Source organism: Ictalurus furcatus, chromosome 15 (assembly GCF_023375685.1).
Source record: "Ictalurus furcatus strain D&B chromosome 15, Billie_1.0, whole genome shotgun sequence".
Taxonomy (NCBI): domain Eukaryota; kingdom Metazoa; phylum Chordata; class Actinopteri; order Siluriformes; family Ictaluridae; genus Ictalurus; species Ictalurus furcatus.
The window spans coordinates 1,340,292-1,361,910 of NC_071269.1; the positions used below are offsets into that span (position 1 = coordinate 1,340,292).

Sequence of the window (21,619 nt, forward strand, 5' to 3'; positions counted from 1 at the left end):
GGAAAAAAAAAACCCAGACACCTACATGTTTATCTTTTATTAGCAACAAAAGCAGTAACTATATAGTCGGTGTTCTAGATGTCTGTATGTCTTTATGTTAATTGATCCAAAGCAAATGCTTGCGTATACAGTGTTACTCGTTTAAAGTTAAGAAGTGCTGCTTTGTTTACTGCTGATGCTGTGCGCAACCATGTTGATTAGATGTCTCTTGCTGACGTTGAGGAGACCATATCAAGTAGGAATTCCAGGTTGAGTGGGCTTTTTCTTAGTTTTTTTCCTGATCTGGAATTATGAGTTGTGACCTTCAGTCAGATGGAGCATACTGTATGTTCCCAGTGAGCTAGCAATAGTGACCCGTGCAGTACGTTCTCTGTGCTTTGAGGAGAAGATGCCATACTGTGGAAGGAAAGTGTCACCATATTAAGTCTGGAGAAGTTCCAGACAGGTTTAAGTTAAGTGGTTGAAAAGTACCAAATATTCGAATGATCTCCATGAACGTTTTCTTTTTCTTTTTCATTTATAAAACTCGCTTTTTCCTCAACCTTGTTTTTTTTGTTGCGGCGTTGTTTCTGCCCACATGTCATCTCATGTGAATAAAGTCCAATCTTTTGTTTTGAGAGCTGAAGTAGACTCTAACTCACTTAAGAAAAATCACTGCTTCTAACACCAGATTTTTACAGACTTGACCCTCCAGCGCTCAGCTCATTCTGAACAGGCTGTCCTTTCAAATCCATCTCTCGTAGCATTAGCAGCGTTTATTACAGATCGATTCTTATTCGTCCTCGTAATTCGGGGCTTTTATATATATATATATATATATACCTTCGGATCTCTTTAAGGATAAGGACACTGAGCTGGAGAATTCAGATTATGTTGAATTGGTAGATTATTCAAATAAGGTGTGAGATGACGTGCACTGTGTCGGTGTCATTATGAACAATGTGCAATGCACAATTACTTACCAATGCATGCTAAATGAATAGTCAAAGAAGTTACTGCTTGGGACAAAGATTTACTTATTCAGAATTTGCAGAATCCCAGCAAGGACACGACAGAAGGTGAGTGGGATATGAATATTTGAGCACTTTCCTGTGGGGTTACAGAGCACAACGGCGGTCTGCTGGTTTCTGGATTCTCTGGGTACTTTTGGTTCGGGTCGGTTTCACACTGCATGTAATTAAACAAAGCACAAAAAAGTTTAGCAGAGGGCTGAAAACATACTCATGAAGCTCGCTCATTTCATTCTTTGTCAGAAATTAGATAAGGGAAGGGTACTTAAACTTTTGCTATGTACATTCGGAAATCATTTCAAAACAAACTAAACAGTGAGTTGATCATTATAGAAATAATCAGTTTCGAACCTTTTGTGCATCACATTCAGAGTTTATTCGGTCCAATTATTCAGAACACATTGCATTTACAGTTGATATAAAAAAGTCTACACACCCCTGTTAAAATGTCAAGTGTTTGTGGTGTAAAAAAAAATAAATAAAATGAAATAAAAATGAAAGCAAGATAAATTATTTCAGAACTTTTCCCACCCTCAGTGTGACATTACAGCATATAACAATTAAGTGAAAACAATCAGAAACATTTTGGGGGAAAATAGGAACAATAATAATAAAAAAAAGTTACAATAATCTGGTTGAATAAGTGTGCAAACCCTTTTATAATTGGGGATGTGGCTGTGTTCAGAATGAACCAATCACATTCAATCTCATGTTCAAATGTAATTATGAAGTGGGCGCACGACGGTGGCTTAGTGGTTAGCATGTTCGCCTCACACCTCCAAGGTCGGGGGTTTGATTCCCACCGTGGCCCGGAGTTTCTCCCCGTACTGTGGGGGTTTCCTCCGGGTATTCCGGTTTCCTCCCCCAGTCCAAAGACATGCATGGTAGGCTGATTGGTGTGTCTAAAGTGTACGAATGTGTATGTGTTTGTTCCATGTGATGGATTGGCACCCTGTCCAGTGTGTACCCTGCCTTGTACCCGATGCTCCCTGGGATAGGTTCCACGTGACCCTGAAAAGGATAAAGTGTTGTAGAAGATGGATGAAAGTATTTATGACAGTAATAGCTGTCATCAATGAAATTACTCATTTTCTTCCCATCTTCTTGGTTTTATCTGACTGCTCAAGCCATGGACTGCAAAGAGCTGTACAGCGTCTCACTGCTGAAAATAATCAATCAGGAGAGGGTTACGAAAACATTTCCAAAACATTATATGTACCATAGAACATCATGAAGGCCATGACGACATCACCAAGAATGTATCAACATCATTCCAAAATGTAATGTATTGGAAAATCAAGTCAAGATGTGCTACAGTGCTAGACGCTTACCCAAAAAGACTGAGAGATGGAATAAAATCAAAAGGTGCTTCAACAAAGTATTAGTCTAAGGGTGTGCACACTTATGCAACTAGTTTTTTTTCCTTTTTTCTTTTTTCCCCTTCTATAAATGTTTCTTATTGTTTTTTTTTTTCACTTTATTTGTATACATTGCATTTGTACATTAAAGGTGAGAAAAGATCTGGCATGATTTGTCTTAATGTCATTTTTTGAACTTCACAAAACCCTGCCATTTTTAACAGAGATGTGGTTTGTATATGCTTTGTATGCAGCACTACAGCGCTGTCCTTCGTCTGTCATTCGTGATTATTCAGCTTGCGTCTACAAAAAAAAAAAACAACAAAAAAAATTGCTGCAACCCAAAATACATGTTATATTTGGTTCTCTTCCTGCTGTTCGGTCAATCCAGAGTCAAATTACTTCACCCGTGTTCTCATCTGCGCAAACAAACCACGCCGCAGGGGAAAACACACCAGTCCGGATTCATATGGACTAAACGCTGCATATGTGAAAGCACCATTTGTGTGTCTTTCTTTTCTAAACGTGTACTTCAGGTAACAAAACAAGGCAGTTTTGCTTATAGAGCGAAACGTCGAATAAAACTTTTATCTTCATGTGTGTCTTTAGGTGTTTGTCTTGTGTAACCAGTTCCTTCCGGTGCCACTGGTGCAAGTACCGAAACCTGTGTACACATGACCCATCTAGCTGCTCTTTCCAGGAGGGACGGGTCAATGCCTCAGAGGTATATACACACAGACACACACACTCACAGTCTGTACATTCTGCAGGTTCTCCTTGTGGATGGCTAATTATCTCATGTTTCCAGCAATGCATGCAGACTATTTTAATAAGAACTTGAGCGGGGGTGTCTGTAGATAATGGCTAATCGATAATAAAAAGGTAATTACAGTATAATAACATATCGGCCCACTTGCCGAGTCACTTGCGTAAGTCGCTAAAAGTGTTGCGCACAAAGACCGAACCCATGCACAGCATGCAGGACTGTTTTCTTGCTCAGACCGAGCGCCGCATGCTATTACACTGCACTGAAGCACTTTGTGATTGCCGCACACAAAAGACTACAATTTCCAATTTGAATCACTCATATTTCTGCTAACAAAAGATAAACAACATACGAAATGGACAATGGGTTGATTAGATTGTTATCCATATATGTAAGTATATAATTTCCCTCACTTTCCCCAGGCACAGTTAGCTCCTGCTAATCTTAATACTCACTCAATAATTACTGTAAGAAGAGTGTGTTTTATTTTTATTTTAACTTAACTTATTCCTTACATAATAGCACTTTATATCTGAATTTGAAACGTCTAAAAGATCTGACATGTCGGGTACAGACTACAAGGCACACTAGAGTGTTAAGCTGCAATAGACTGGTCTTGTGTGTAGTAACATTTATACACTCTCATTTCAAAGCAATGTATAACCAAACTACAGTGTACCTAATTACATCAAGAGTGTAAACTCATTTTAGTTAAGGAGCCACATGATACTTGAGCCTGATGTCAAATGAGCAGGACCAAAAAAAAAAAAGACACCCAATAAAACAACACATTACAATAACTCCTCTTAAAGGTGTTCATTTTATCAGAAAGGTTAAAAAAAAAAAATAGAAAAGTATGGTTATGGTATATTTATATACACTAATGAGCCATACCATTAAAATCACCGACAGGTGAAGTGAATGACATTGATTAGCTCTTTACATTGGCACCTGTCGAGGGGTGGGATATATTAGGCAGCGATGTGAACAGTCATTTCTCGAAGTTGACGTGTTGGAAGCAGGAAAAATGGGCAAAAGTAAGGATCTGAGTGACTTTGACAAGGGCAAGATTGTGATGGCTAGACGACTGGGTCAAAGTATCTCCAAAACAGCAGGTCTTGTGGGGTGTTTCCAGTATGCAGTGGTTAGTACCTACCAAAAGTGATCCAAGGAAGGACAGTCTGTTAACCGGCAACAGGGTCATGCCGCAATGCCCATGATGACCTCTGTTCATAGCCGAAAGCACCTACAATGGGCACGTGAACATCAGAACTGGACCATGGAGCAATAGATAAAAAAACTGGCCTAGTTTGATGAATCATGTTTTCTTTTACATCATGTGGACAGCCGTGTGCGTGTACGTCGCTTACCTGGGGAAGAGATGGCACCATGATGCACTATGGGAAGAAGGCAAGCCGGCGGAGGAAGTGTGATGCTCTAGTTAACGTTCTGCTGGGAAACCTTAAGTCCTGGTATTCATGTGGATGTTACTTTGACACGTACCACCTACCGGAACATTGTTGGAGTCCAAGTACACCCCTACATGGCAGCAGTATTCCCTAATGACAGAGTCCTCTTCAGCCCTGCCACACCGTGAAAAAACTGCTCAGGAATGATCTGAGGAACACGACAAAGAGTTCAAGGTGTCGACTCGGCCTCCAAAATCTCCAGAATTCAATCAATCCGATCGAGCATCTCCGGATGTGCTGGACAAACAGGTCCCACCTCGCAACTTACAGGTCTTAAAAGATCTGCTGCTAACATCTTGGTGCCAGAAACCACAGCAGACCTCCAGAGGTCTTGTGGAGTCTATGCCTCGACAGCTCAGAGCTGTTTTGATGGCAGAAGGGGAACCTGCACAGTATCAGGCAGGTGGTTTTAATGTCATGACTGATATATATATATATATATATATGTACTTTTATAATATAAGTGTAATATAAGTGTATTTTTACAATAACAACAACAACAACAGAAATAGGACTGGAATGGAACACAACTCTAGTTTTCATTTGGTCAATTATTCAAATTCATTTTTGTTAACTGATGTCAGTTGAGGTTATTCTTTTAGCTATTGTGCATGTGTTTGTGTGTGTTTGTGCGTGTGTGTGTGTGTGTGTGTGTGTGTGTGTGTGTGTGTTTGTAGAGGGAAAGACTATTCTTGGATTCTTGGTATCAGCTGCTAATTACTCATGAGGAGAGGGCGAGTGTGTGTGTGTTTACCTCTTGACAGGTTCTAACGCAGCACATTAATCAAGTGAACACCTGCAAGTGTGCGCACACACACACACACACACACACACACACTCACACACACACACACACATGCATGCACATGGCAGTCACCAAGCCTCCAGTGAGATGTCCCGTTGTCTCACACACACTTTTTTTGCAGTAGTGCTATTATTGGCAAGTCCCTCCTCTGAGTGCTGTGATCCAGTAGATTTAAACAGTGATTAAGTGCCAGGCTACAGAGGAATGCTGTGGATGTAAGGTGGTGGAGGAAAAACAAACACATGCCTACACACACCCACACACACCTAGCTTCTGTGTCCTCATAGCTATTATTTATGTTGTTTCCTACACAGAATAATTGTGTGTGTGTGTGTGTGTGTGTGTGTGTGTGTGTGTGTGTTGTATGAGTACGGGCGTTTGTTCATTGTTGGTGTTCCTGGTGTGTGCTGTCAGGACTGTCCTCAGCTGGTGCGCTCTGAGGAGATTCTGATCCCAGCTGGAGAAGTGAAGCCTATCACGCTGAAGGCCCGGAACCTTCCACAGCCTCAGTCAGGTCAGCGTGGCTATGAGTGTGTGCTGCACATCCAGGGGGTCAGCCACCGAGTCACAGCGCTGCGCTTCAACAGCTCCAGTGTACAGTGCCAGAACAGCTCGGTATGACACACACACACACACACACACACACACACACACACACACAGTGCAACCAGTACCCTATAGAGGTGCCTCCGCATCTGCTCCTAATGACTGCACCTGCATAGACCTCATGACATTAAAATCCCTCCACTCTTCTGCAAAATCAGCAGTTCCTTTGTTTTCTCTCTCTCTCTCTTTCATCTCAGAGAAGCTTCACTGGCATGGCCGTGCCGAATTATAGTAAAAATCTGCTAAATCTACTATATCCTAAATTAGAACATCGATCAAACGGAACAGCTCAACAGGAATGAACAATAAATCATCTTTAATCTAATGATTAAAAAAAAAAATTATCATTTAATTAACCACAATCAACTGGTTCGACGGGATTAAATGTTGTTGAAGCTGACGCACACACACAAAAACACACATACAAACACCTACTAATAAGCATTGCACACTGAGGTGAACAGACTTTCTGAGTCTTTGCGTCATTGAGTGAGGTCCTAGTACTCTCTCTCTCTCTCTCTCTCTCTCTCTCTCTCTCTCTCTCTCTCTCTCTCTCTGCAGTATCTATATGAGGGTATGAGGATTAGTGAGCTGCCGGTGGATTTCTCTGTGGTGTGGAACGGCAACTTCATCATCGATAATCCTGAGAACATTCGAGGTAACACTCCAACAGAGCTCCCCTTTGAACTCTGCCCCTTTTGTCAGAGCATAGCACACACACACACACACACACACACACACACAAACTCTCTGTGTTTAAACCATGGCTTTTTTAAACCGAATGCTGCAATCTCAAGAATCACCGTTATTTTTTTCACACACAAAGCAAACTGAAGTCTATTTACTCGAGGCAAAGGAAAGCTTACTCATAAACGCTTCGATTCAATTGGATGTTAATTATATGGCGCGTAATAGGCATGGTCACAAAGCAGCTTTACAGAAGTTTCTGTACAGAAGTTTCTAGAACAGTCCCTCCAGGATTCTGCAGTTTTCAATCCCAATGTAACGCAAATTCACGCAAACGCTGCGATATTCGGAGGAAAATTCGAAAAATTTTCAACAGTGTCTGCAGAATTGGGCCAAGATGCTTCATGTGACATCATCACAATGTGTATTCAGACAAAGCCCTCTTCAATTCACACGCTTCGAACATGAGTACAGCTAAAGGGTCTCATTTACCAACAAACATCAACAAAACAATTCCATGCAATTGCAGTTTTGCCAATTCAAGTAGTTTTCTGCAAAAAAAAAAAAAAAAAAAAAAAAAAAAAAAGCACAAAAATGACGCAAATTTTGCAACAACAAGAAAAAAAATGTGTCAGAAAAATCAGGCATTTTCGGCCGCAGCAATCACAAAAAAAAAAACCTCTGAGAAATCCTGTATAAACTGCTAGAAACTTGACGCTATAAACATTAGCATCGGTTTGAAACTACAACCGAGTGACTATGTGATGTTTTGTTCCACTATCCCACTGCAGGACCATTCTATTAAAACATTCTGTTTTCACAATCTTGAAACATCCCTAAGCTATCTAAAATGAACAACATCTAAAACGCCTCTATGGGGACATTTCTTTCGCATCAATGCTGTGATTTCTACTGTACCTGAAGAGTGCAGTAAAAACTGCTAACACAAGTTGTACAGAATGTAATATCTGTGTAATGTGCCTAGTTCAAAGTTTTATTTTTGTTTATTTGTTTTTTTAGCATAGCATTGTGTAGAACAGCATTACTATAACTGAAGGAGCCAAGACTATGGGAACCTGCTGATCTGCAGTGAACATCACTGACCTCGTCAATAATCACTTAAATTACACTATCGCCTCAGCGAAAAGTCATCCAAATTTCGGACGTATAGATTTCACAGCACGACCGAGGTCTGTTCTCGATTGTGCTTATTAAGCATGATGATGGATGCGTCCTGTTCCTCACAGTGCATCTGTACAAGTGTGGCGCTCAGAGAGACAGCTGTGGCATGTGCCTGAAGGCGGAGAGGAAGTTCCAATGTGGCTGGTGCAGTATGGAGGGCCGCTGCACCCTACAGCACCACTGTCCCATGATCAACCCTTACACCAACCGCTGGCTAAATCTAGCCACGACTAACGTCAAGTGCACCAACCCTCGCATCACTGAGGTCAGTAAACCCGTCTGTTCACTTTACTAATTAAACATGAATGAACTCTTCGTCGGGTCAAATTAACACGGACTACTTATATTACTATAAAGTACTTTTGTGAATGCTGAATATTTCGAATATTTATTACATATCGGCAATATCTAAGGTGCCAGAAAGCTTAAAGGATCTGCTTTACCTCTGACTGTTACAAAGCACTGACACTGGAGACTCATTCCATAAATGTGCATTACAGCGTATTAGAAGAGGACATTAATACTGTCTAAACCATGCAGCTGGAACTACTGTCAAAGCTGCTCTTCAGGCCAATCAGAATCGAGTAATCAACAGTGCTGAGGAATAAATGGCATTGATATAGACAAGGATGTGCCTCCAGGTTGATTTTATTTATCTATTTTTTTAATTTTTTTTATTTTATTAGCAATACTAATGACCTTGTAGAACTGTAGAACTATTCACATGGACTAATATAGACACATCAAGGTGTGTAATTACATTACGGCAGTGTTTAGCATGATATTACTGTTATTCATAGCCCTTGACCGTAAATTATAGTCCTTATAGTTCAAAGCCCTTGACGGAAAAAATTCTGTTGAAAATACAATGCGAGAGCAATTTGATTATATTGAAGGACCCATTGATATTGAACATCTGTATTGATGCTTTCAGCACAAACAACCGCAATCTACTGACATTAAAATGGGAACCTACAGTAATTAGGCATAAAGCTTCATATATATATATATATATATATATATATATATATATATATATATATATATATATATATATTAGTGTGTGTGTGTGTGTGTGTGTGTGTGTCAAATCCATTGGTGTCATCTGAACACATGCTTCAATAGAAGAGATTAGGCATGAGGAAAATCTGACATTGTCTATAAAGCACTTAACATGGTCAATATCACGAATGTGCTTACATTTAATTATATATATATATATATATATATATATAATTAAATGTAAGCACATTCGTGATATTGACCATGTTAAGTTATATATATATATATATATTCTCTTACATGGTAACATGGCTACATCTATAATGCAAATTCTGACACAGCACAGCAGTCTACCTGAGCCTGTGCAACATTCACTCTGTTCGTCTCCGTGTGTCTGTCCGACCTCATTCTCCTCTTACTATCTCTCCTCAAATCACTATGCAGGGTGGAGAGCAGCTGGTGTTTGATTTCATTGAGTGACTCACATATATATGCGTGTGTGTGTGTGTGTGTGTGTGTGTGTGTCACCTTCAGTCTGTCTGCAAGGGCAAGAAGTTTTAGCCATCACTCTAGGGTGCAATGACCAGACTCAAGATAGCAGCAGTGAAACATTATCCTTCGCTGCTTGTGTGTGTTGTCTTTGTGTGAGGAGAAAGAGAGATTTCTGTCGTTTAAGTATATAAAGAATTATACAATAAATTTAGTGTCCAACACATCACTTCAGTCCAGACAGGTGGCAAATTAAAGGAAAATAAACAGTAGCTCTGTTATACTTGAGTCGCCACAAATCAATACAAAGTTCTTCTAACTGATCACTGATGATCACGGCCACTTCCACGATGACCTCATGCCCATCCACAGAGCGCTAGGAGTCACTGGATGGTTCGATGAGGATGAAAATGATGTCAGTCATATGCTACGGCCTTCACACTCACCAGATCTCAACCCAAATCAACACGTATAGGAGACTTTGATGCCAGGATTTAAAGATTTGAAGCTGTTCTGGACGGTCATTGTTGCCGAACACAAAATAAGACTAAGACACGAATTTGTCACCCGTCTATTTCAATACAGGTACAAGGATTCAGTTCAAGTGAGCAAGCTAGACAGAACATGATCTCTGTGCACTCACGTACACACACACACACACACAGACACATAGACTGTAGTAAAGACGTAGCAGTGATCATGTTTCAGTCTGTGGTTTGACTGAGCTGAAGTTATCGATGCCTCTATCGATGGTAGGAGGAGAACAGAAATAGAACTTTGTCCTACTCTGCGTGTGTGTGTGTGTGTGTGTGTGTGTGTGTGTGTGTGTGCAGGGAGAAAGTAAGACATGATGTATAATTAGCATGTGTAACGCATGGCTGGACCGTGTTTGGGGTCTGGCCTGGTGCAGAACATACACGTCGAAAAATGTGTCCCTTCCGGACCTGTGCAGACAAGCCAATTAAAACGGATGAGGTAATGACTCTGCTAGTACTGCCTTTTTATTTTTTGTGTAAATACAAACAATAAAGACAAGCTGCCCAGTCCACACGAATACCTACAATTCAATGTAATTGTATTTCTATAGCGCTTTTAACAATGGGCATTGTCACAAAGCAGCTTTACAGAAATATATCAATTCAGGGTATGAAATTTAATTTATAAGTTTATCCATAACAAGCAAGCTAGATGCGACCGTGGCGAGGAAAAACTCCCTGAGACGATATGAGGAAGAAACCTTGAGAGGAACCCGACTCAAAAGAGAACCCGTCCTCATCAGGGTGACACCTGATAATGGGATTATAAATAATTCCTTTCTATAGCTGAATACTACATATTCAAAAAAGTGCAACCGACAAGAATAATCTCATTTCAAGGTAGAACGCTAAGTCTATGTAGTGACATATATATGTATGAGTGCAAGTCTGTGTTTGATCAGGGTTTGAAGCGTTCATTTGGTGCTATATATAAATGTCTGGAAGGGTACCTTGAGCACCAGAGGAGACGGGAACAGACGAATAGACAGGCTGAACAAGTGAAAAGTACCAATCAGCAGCTAGGGCATGATGGAAGGTGTGAGAGAGAATGATAGACTGCAAGGAGAGCAAGGGGTCAGGGAAAGAGCATTGAGGTCTGCTCAGCTTTTCTTTGTTCAAGCCAAATCTAATAGTACAGCAGTTTACTCTGAGAACGCTTTTCTGTATTCATTCAAGTCTCCTGCACAGATGGCACAATTCCTAAAAACCATCCTGAGCCATTTTTTAAGTCAAATTATTGGATGGAAAAAGTGTATGAAACCTTTGTGGCATCCCAATTCGCCTACTATCTGTACTGAATAGTATCCGGGATTAGAATTAGTGTGTCCCAAAGAGTAATATGTAGAAATGTGTATCCCAAAGGTAGGATGGTCTACTATTTACTGTAGATTTGCATCCTTGCATGATGGAGTAGGAGTATGCTTCGTGGAATTCAAGGACGCATTTTACATTTACATTTATTCATTTAGCAGACACTTTTATCAAAGCGACTTACAAATGAGGAAATACAAGCAAAGCGATATATCAAGCAGAGGATAATACAAGTAGTGCTACCATACAAGATCTTATAATTGAGTTCTAGAAAAGCAAAGTGCACAGAGTAGAGGTGTAAGTGCCAGAGGAAGGTTTTTTTATTATTATTTTCTTTAGAAAGTATAATGTGGGTTGGCGTTTTAGGGGTTAGTTCGGTGTTCACGGAAGAGGTGGGTCTTTAGCTGTTTCTTGAAGATGGTGAGAGATTCTGCGGTCCGGATTGAAGTTCGTTCCACCGCTGAGGGACGGTTAGTGTGAAGGTTCTGGAAAGGGATCTTGAGCCACGCTGAGTAGGTACTACTTAAATGATCGCAGATTGCGTGAGGGAACGGAAGCCTTCAGGAGAGAGTTGAGGTAGGGGGTGGTGTTCCAGATAAGGTTTTGTAGGTGAGCATCAAGGCCTTGAATTTGATGCGGGCGGCTACAGGAAGCCAGTGGAGGGAGATGAAGAGGGGTGTGATCTTCTGGACTGGTTGAAGACGAGGCGTGCTGCTGCATTCTGAATCATTCTGAATTTTAGAGAGGTGTAAATGAAACGTGGAAAAATAAGTCAAAGGAATGGTAACTTAAAATCTATGGTATCATTTACATAAGGAATAATGAATGAAGAAAAGCTGAAATGCAATGAGGAGTTTGTTTACGGTCACAATCTGCGTGCAGCAATAACTGCAACTAACTGTTGATCAGTAACGCATGTTTCTCCTTTCTCCTCGCCTTGACTGTGCATTGGTGGAGTCCAAACTCTTTAGAGATGGTTTTATAAACGTTTCCAGCGTGAGTAGCAGCAACAACTCTTTATCTGAGGTCCTCAGAAATCTCCTTTGTTCATGCCATGATGCACTTCCACAAACATGTGGTGTGAAGATCGGACTCTGATAGATCCCTGTTCTGTAAATATAACAGATCACTCACTCACTCACACCTGATCATCATCATCCCACTGACTGAAATCACCTGACTCTAATCTCACCTTCAGATTAACTGCTAATCCTAGAGGTTCACATACTTTTACCTCTCACAGATATCTAATATTGGTTCATAATATTGGTAATATTTTTGTCTCATTTGTTTCATTGCATTCTCTTTATCTACTATTAGGAGACTTGTGTGAAAATATGATGATGTTTTAGGTTATATTTCTGTATATATAGAAATTCGAAATGGCAAAGCAGAATTTTAAGGTGCATCTCTGTGATGGTCAGAAATTTGGTTTGTTCAACATGGCGGCATTAAAAAAAAAATCCAAGATTAAACCGGCAACTGTGTGGCTTGAGCAGGAGAAATTCTGTCTTTTAGTATGCTCTGTATTAAACTCAGATTTATAAGCTAATTTGTATACATACATGGATATTAGCAACGCTGCCACTGAGATGAGGAACGTCATGAATAATGAATGCTTCTTTTAACAACATTCCATCCCTCCTCCAAAGACCCATTAATATTTAAGAAGCTTTGTTAAATGGAGAGGGACAGGCATCAAATGAGACTGGGAATAAGATGAAGCAGGATGTTCATTTGCAGTAAATAGCTTCTGTTTTGCTTTATGTTTTGTTTTGTTTTGTTTCTTCATTCGCATGAAGAGTTAATTACTCTCTGGGCATATTACTTTGCAAATCAAAGTTCTACAAATAAAAAGAAATACAGGAATATTTGAATATCATTCATACAAAATCTAAAAAGTCTAGACAAGTCGAGTTTTTCCCAGACTGTAGTCCATTTATCAGATGTTCAGTTAAGCGATGCAGCTCTGAAAATAATCAGACACACCTACAATCTGACAGATGTCTTTTGTCGGTTTTTCCATTTATATTTTGCACAGTTTGGCTTTTTGCATTGTTCAATTGGCGTATTGACGCGTTGATGACAAATGGGGGGGTGGGGGGTGGGGGGGATGGCACGCACAGTAAACGACTGCTCGTTTAGCTTCTGTGTGGATATAAAAGCTCTGAAATAGCTTTTAAAAAATGCACAAGATGAGGAGTTGAGTCGGCTTCATTTATTTCAGAAGTGGATGAGCGTGTGGGATGCAGTGAAAGAAGAAAAAAAAATGTTTGTTTGAACAAAAAAAAAATTCCACACACAAATGATTTAAGAGTTTGAATTGTGAAAATGTCCAGTTGTATCGAGTGATCTCAACCGACGCAAACAACAGAAAGTGAACAGAACAGAAAGTTCGTCTTAAAACTTAAAACACTCTGCTGTTTCTAGTTATTATCGGCACGTTGGGCTGACTATTGAAATGACTCAGAGTTCCTCAGACCTACTTGTATCAGTTAAAAGAAAAAGAAAAAAAAAGGCACAATCACATATTTCGAGGCATCTACTTACCGCATGTGTATTAAAATGCTTCTTAAATTAGCTTCATTCTCCGTCGTCCCCGGGCGCATAATTTCACATCTCTCCGTTAAAACGTGAGATTAATTGGAACATAAAGAATGTAATATACAGAAGGTGCTTTTAAAGAGCTCACACGCACATCTCATTTGACTTTACAGAGTCTTCACAGGCCAGCTTAACTTAGCAACGACCTTGCACACTCATGGCCGTTCTCCAGCACCTCTAACCTACACACGCTGCACTCATAAATACTGATGTGACAAGAAGGAAGACTCATAGTCACACATGCATGCACAAGCAGCATCCGTAGTCATCCACATAGTCCGATTTTTCTCTCTCTGACTCGCTCGTTCACACACACACACACACACACACACACATGCACGGACTGGCCTTAGGAGAAAAAGACATCCACTTTGAAATGAAAATAAATAAATCATATCGGCCTGATTGAAGCGCCGCACCGCTCACAGCTACAAACATAGCATTACTGTGACAGCGTTGTCCCTCTTGGGCTCACAAGTCTATTTGCAGAAGAGTATTAAATTGAACTCAGTCATCCAAAAAGCCCAGTGCTCCCAAAACAAAATGCCTTCCCTTTTCCACTCTTTCCTTCCCTTCTCTCCTCCTGTGTTGCTGACATCAGCTGGACAGAAATTCATTGTTAGGACCTTTCTTTCCTTTGTTGTTGTTGTTTTTTTTTTTATCTCTGCCAGCCATCAGTTAAAAGGCAGTTAAACACAAATAGAGCATTTAGTGTGGGGTTTATGCAGCAAGAAACAAGTCATAATCTGAATTTTATCAAGCCCATAAAGTCTGTTCCCTCAGCAAAACGGGACATGCTTGAGCCACCATAAAACAGTCCATACTGGCTGGGGTAACAAATCATACCTTCGTTCCTTTGCACACTTTATTACGACGCCCTTGTTATATGGTACATGACAATGCGAGAGAGAAAGAATTCTCAAAGGACGGAAATAAATCCACCATTTATGCTTGCATATACTGTTATAAAACTTGTGTCTATTCCCAATTGACAGGCTTTTTGTTCTGCGTGTCAGCGTCACATTTAGCTCAGGAGCTGCTCAGATATTATACCGCTCCCTATAACCCCACCGTCTCTCCCTCCTCTCTCTCTCTTTCTCTTTCTCTTTGTCATTGTCTGGAGCTAAAAACTGCCACAGTAGGAACACTACACAGTTTTAGCTCAAGGACAACATTCTTTCAGTAGTAGATATTAAAGCTGATACATAGAACAAGCTTTTCTCGGAATTATGAGTAAAAGCACTGAGGATGTTGCGTCCCCAGATCCCCCCGAGGCAAACACAGATCTCTTCTGTCAGTGTCTAGCAACCCGTGCGTTGCTACACGTTGTGTATGTTTAAGCTTGAATAAACCATCTCACACGTACAATTCATACTGGGTTTCCAGCATCCTCTATTTCTGGCTCATAATTTTCACTTACAAGCATGACCTGGGTATTACAGTATGGCGCAAAGGAATTCGCTGGTGCTCGCCATAAAGTTGGGCTCCTCGCAAGGCACGCAGCATGCCAAATCAGCTCGTTTATGGCGGATTTTCTAATCAACAGCCTGATCCAGCATATGCAGTTAACCCCCCGCCTCCCTGACCAGTGTGAGAAGAGGAAATCGGCTGCCTTTTTTTTTTTTTTCCTCTCTGGCGTATTAGCCTTCTTTGAATGTGACAGTCAAGGGAGTGAGGCGGGCAACGCCTGTCCTCTTAACAGGATTACACTGTGAACAGAGCCACAGGATATGCGCACATAGAGAGCAGAGGGACTCCACGCTTTACACCAGTGTACACAGTCAAGACACCACACTGGCCTCTGTGTGAGCGAGTGTGTGTGAGGCTGAGACGCTGTCAAGCACTCACACGCATACACAGTATGAATGTATGTTATCTCAGTTAGCCCCAGGGAAGCAGCTCCCTTCAGAAGAGTGTGAAGCGTAAAGATTTTGTTGGAAGCTCTGATTCGTTTCTCCAGGCCTGAACTGGGACAGTTAATGAGGGTGAAATTGCTGTGCCACTACTGCACTACTGCCCCTTGCTAAGCTTTCTGAGGATTGCCGCATTGTAGGCCAGTTACAGTAGGTCCATCCACCGAGTCTAACATCACGGCGTCGTCTCGTCAACGCACGATAAAGACGTTTAAAGTATGAACTCACAGACCGAGATATAGTCACAAAAAACACTCGGATGTCATGGCTGGCCAGTCACTCTCAGTTCACGGTGTTTGATTCTTTAGAGTGTAGTCAGCAAGTCAAGGATGTGGACTATTGATAAGATGATTATGAGTTCAAATCCAGGCATTACCACACCGTCATTGGACCCATGACCCTTGACCCTGACCTGCTCGGCTCAATTCTAAGTGACTTTGCATAAAAGCGTCTGCCAAATGTGGAAATGTCAGATGTAAATCTATTAGTCAGTATGCCGAGTGTGAATCGGAGTGAAATTGGTATTTTTGTCTACTGCTTGGTTTGGTTTGGTTTGGTGTTATGCTTAAGTAAATGACCCAAAACGCATTAGCTGATGGGGAATGTAGATGGGGACAGGGTTGAGAACATACTCATAAAACATTTGCAAAATGTACTCGGTAAAAAAGGTAAACAAACCTTTGATAAGCACATTCTGAAATCATGGAGCACAGAAAACACGGAGCCAGAGTCAGTGCTAAATAAACAGTGAAATAATAACAGTTTAAAACATTCAGTCTACCTGATATCTAATATTTCTTTTCACATATCCCTTTCTTTCTTTCTTTCTTTCTCGCTCTCTTTCCATCTTTGGTAAAACATGTCTAGAACACATTGTATTTGTCTGGTATTTCAGTTCTGTGTCCCAGCTCATATAGGGTTCAGGTTCTGCAGTTGGAATGATTCAAGGTCAAATCTCTTTTCTTACTACGGAACGATGCCTGAGATGGCTTCAAAGCAGATTCAGTTCAGTTCAGATCTGCCGTTTCGGTTCATACCCAAGTGCGAATGCTGTGTTCTCAACTGCCTGAAAGAAGAAAAATGCACCAGGGTTCAGTTTAAACAAAGTAAACACTGCACATGAAAACGCACTGTTAGTCTCAGCTTTAGATGATCGATACGATGTGTATTGTACGCTTATACTACTATAATAATCTTGACTGTTACAATCACATTGGCTATCCAGGTCTGCATGTTTTTCACACTTCCCTGCAGCAGAACATTTGAACATAGTGACAAAAACTATTCTGAGCAATATATAGTCACTCGAGGCTCATGGCACCGTGTCCCAATCTCAGATTGTCTATAGCTATGGTGTATAAGACTATAGTAAACACTGTTTCCAGGTTGCTGCATGTGAGTCTGATCCATGGTCGGCCATTTGAGGTAAAGTTCTTGCTGTGAAAGCACACAAATCTTGATCGTGTTGAGTGATGAACCTACCAGACTTTCTACTGATAGATAGTCTATTGTTGTCTAGACTTTGGAGTGAGCACATACAGCACTCTATTTCCTTTCTGACAGATTCGTCTTCTATTAGGTTTGGTGCGAATCTTCTCTACTTTTCCCCTCTGCACGAGCTATTCCAGCTTTAAAAAAGCAGTCTTTAACTCTGTATGGTGGTGCACATAAAAAAAAACTAAAAAAAAAAACTGGGCTTGTCTTTCTTGCTCCTCTATTTCCTTGGCTGAAGTTAGATTGAGTCATGACAGATGTAGTCCGATATGGATATATTTAGAATTACGTTCTCATTTGCTTTTTTATCCACAATGTTTGCCTCCGAGGGTACTTCATGGCCAGGAACTAATATAAGATTCATGTATTCATGCCCTCCAGCATTGCAGTGATGTACTTCCTTTACATCCTGAACAATTAATGTCCACTAAATTGAGACTACAATACAGCAGTCCCACTGGGTCGTGTAGGCTCAGTTCTCTTGGGGTATTCTGGGTGAGATTACAGAACGTGACTAGTCTCAGATCAGTGAACAGTCACAGCCTAAGAACTGTAGTTGAATTGCTTTTACTTTTGCATGCCCACCCACTAATGGTTTATTGATTGTGTATGTAGTGGACTGTTGAGTGCACACGTCTCTCTCTCTCTACCTCTATCTCTTACTCTTTCTCCATCTGCCTATCCTCTCTGGAGAAGGGCCAGGACTGAGGGACTGATGTACTCAGGGGTTTTAACAGCACAGAAGGCTGCATGCCACCCAGAGCCAAGGTCATGCTGTGCTGCCATATTGTCTTTTATGAGAAGATGGGCAGCAATAAGTACTGATATGGTCTCATGGTTGGTTTATTGCCCCTGGCGACAGCATGCAGATCTGATTCAAGCAGGTCTCCAGAATCTTTTTTTGAGGCCTTTAGTGATACATATATCATGCATAAGCTAGCACCCATGACAGATCTTTTATAAACACATTCAGTGTGTGAAGGTACCTGCCCTAGTCTTGAGGCATAAACGCAGTTATGGAACCCAACAATCTGTAGTTTTGTATAAAAACAATTCCATCTCTTCTAATAGATCTGTATTAAGTAATTAACTTTATTCTCTTTTTCCTTTCCATACAGGTGACCCCAGTAGCTGGGCCTCCAGAAGGGGGCACCAGGGTGACTATCCGTGGGGTGAATCTGGGTCTGTCTTTCCCTGAAATGGAAGATAACGTACAGGTGGCAGGAGTTCGGTGTACTCCAAAGGAGGACGGCTACATCATTGCAGAACAGTGAGTCCTTAAATAACCATTAAACCAAACCTGATTCCATACTGAGCTGATCTAATCTGTACATCTTTTAAACCAGGTTACTTTCAGAATGTCAATATTTCTTGTAAATTAAACTATGTCATGATTGGAACAAAAAAAAAAAAACTAGTTTAGCTCAAAATAGAATGCACTGGAAAAACACAATGTCCTACATTAACCCCCCCCTGCAGAACAGAAAAAAGTATCTGTTACAAATAGAACGCTCTCGCTAACACACTGGGAGACAACATAGATTATAGTCTAGCCAGAGTCAAAAGCAGCCAATTAGAGCTTTCATAGCCGTAAGAAGTGCTAGCCACTCCGAAAGGGGTGTTCAGGGGGTTCTGCTTTGCTCTGCTGACCCTGCTGGCAGTTTTCCTCACACAGGAACATCTTCACAAAAGCAGTACAAACAACTCATGATGGACGGCTATCCTGAAGATTACGTTCACAGCCATCCCCAGCAGGACAAAAAAAGGCTAATTAGAGCAGAGGCAGACCTGGCTAGTCTCCTTCCGCTGGGAGATTGCTACCCACCCTACCTCCCACTCCCTCACTCCTCAATAATCACTCAGCATCTGTTTGTGTTTACTTGTTTGCTGAATGGCTAGTTAACCCAGCTTTTACAGGCTTCTGCAAATATCTCCAAGCCAGCACCGTGTACATCAACAAGAGCCCCTGCTGAATACAGAAATATGGAACGTTGTTCATAACTTATCATTGATTAGTTGGATTATTTATCAACTGAAAATATACTAAATGCCATATATATATATATATATATATATATATATATATATATATATATATATATATATAATATGCATATATGTATGCTTATTTCTTTCCAGCATTTCAACCAACTACTACTAATACTACTACACTAATCATCCACTATATTAGGAAGAGCTGTATGCAGGTATCCAATCAGCCAGTCACGTGGCAGCAGCACAGTGCATAAAATCATGCAGATACACATCAAGAGCTAAAGTTAAGACCAACGACCATACCATCAACGACCATACCAGGATCAAAGAAATGTATTTTTAAGTCACTGTATGACGCTATGACGAGTGTAATGTAAAGTGTTCCAACATTTTGGTTGCACCACTTTCTTTGTTGTAATAGCATTCTCTGCCGTTTGAATCAAATGTGTCTTTAATCTTAGTGAGGTGACGTAGCGCATGCCGCAGCATGCTTCATAGCGTAACATAATCAATAAGTGAATTCCAAAGTGGTGTAACAAGAAAGCATTTGCCCTGTCATCCAGAGGTTACAAGTTTGAATCCCAGTAATGCCACAGCCGTCTGTGGCTGGGAGTCCAAGAGAGCAAAACCATCCATCACAATGACACTACCCAATAATGGCCTTCTTTGAGCTCATGCAAGCTCAGGTTGCATGTTTATACGCCAGCTATATTTATTATCATGTTTTATTGATTAGCTGTTCTAGCACTAGTCCCTATCAGATAAACAGATCTGTATTCTACATTAGAATTGTGCATATAGTACTCTCACCACTTGGGATCAACCACCATTCTCTTTGAGCGATCACTTTTACATACTCTCTTTGATTCAAAATGGACACGGAATTAATAAAGACGCTTTTGTAGTCAGGCAAAGGCTTCTGGCGCTAATAAGGAAGACTATTAATTAGTAAGTACTGAGTATATACACACCACCCTCCGCTTGAGTCTACACCTTAATGTCATGGGTACTGCAGTCTTATTTACACGTCCTGAAGTGTGATCACACATGGCCATTTGTAGGAAGATGCTGGTGCTGAATGTACAATGTAGCTACTACAATGTGCCATGGCCTTTTAAGGTTGAGTGAATTACAGGATTCTGTGAACTTTACAATTGACAGTGTTTTTATACCGTGACCTTATTGTACTGCAAATCTGTAGAGATGTGGAAGGTTAGCCTTGACTCCAAGCCGGGGATACAGCACAGTGGGTGCAGAATTTTCTCTTGCCGTGTGAGTGTCTTTTGAGGATCTATAAATAGTTCCTGTCTGTGTGTCCGGTCTGGTTTCTTTTCCTGTGCCTCGGTGTGGCATGTCGTAGGGGGCAGAAGCAAGCCAGGGCAGCTGTAATTGAAATGCGTGACGTGCAAGGGAGGAGATTTGTCAGTCCTCCTCGCCTCTGACAGCAGTTTAATCCAAGTAGGATAGAGCCGGGGTGAATTCATTTGTATGGAGCTGTGGAGGAGTGTCAGGAGGAAATGAGGAAAGGGGCTACACAAGATACTAGCGCCTACGAAGCAGAAATTCTCCACTGTGTAGCCTCTAGAGCCATTACATCACCCCAAGTACCATCAGCTACAGTCATTTATCTTAGGCTGGCACAGAGTTAACACTGCTGCTTAGAGTTGCTTTCAGAATGTAATAGAAGTTCTACTCGTATGCAGTCGTTTTACAGCTATGTATGTATATCCTGAAACTGTAGATTAACACCGGCACACATGCCACATGCACTAAGCAAGCATGATTGCATTGCGATCTTTTCTACTCTGCACAAGTGCCAATCGATGAGTGGCACATTTTTATTATGTCATTTGATCTGGCCACCTGCCTGCACGGGTGACATCAGATCAGGGAGTATGATAAAACAGTATTGATCTGCTGCAGCTATTCACTGTGATTTACACAGGCCTTCAGCTCTCTGTTAGGGGCCAAATTTATGACACGGCAGGGTGCAAACGTTACGAGGGTTGGGCAGACGTCTGCTTCGGATGCCCATACGAAGGCCAGATCCTCTTCACTGAACATTTGTGGCATAGCAATTGAGCATCCAAGGGCAAAAATACAATGGTATTGACAGGAAATCAACGTAGAAGGTTGGCCTTGTATTTGCCACAGTAATTCATTACACAGAGGTGGCAACATTTATAGCTTAGTACATTTGTGGCATGCTTTCCTTTCTAAAGCAGCAGTCAGACCACTTGTGAATAAAATTCACCTGGTGGGAAAGCTAACTGACTGAAAAGGGAAAAGGGTGCATGATGTAAAAGGGGCATGTGCTTCTTGTAGCAGTTGATTTTGCAGCTTTATCTAGGTGAACTTTGACCTAGGTGAACAAACCTCAGCCTTGTGAGTC

The 21,619-nt window shown here is 41.0% G+C and overlaps 1 protein-coding gene across 1 annotated transcript in view; it reads left to right on the forward strand.

Moving 5' to 3' along the window:
• plxna2 (plexin A2) overlaps positions 1–21,619 on the forward strand; it is a 233,546-nt gene that overhangs the window by 156,605 nt on the left and 55,322 nt on the right. The window contains exons 9-13 of the mRNA XM_053643848.1: positions 2,978–3,092; positions 5,823–6,023; positions 6,576–6,672; positions 7,949–8,148; positions 18,351–18,502. Coding sequence (XP_053499823.1) covers positions 2,978–3,092; positions 5,823–6,023; positions 6,576–6,672; positions 7,949–8,148; positions 18,351–18,502 — 765 coding nt within the window. The remainder of the gene's footprint in view (positions 1–2,977; positions 3,093–5,822; positions 6,024–6,575; positions 6,673–7,948; positions 8,149–18,350; positions 18,503–21,619) is intronic.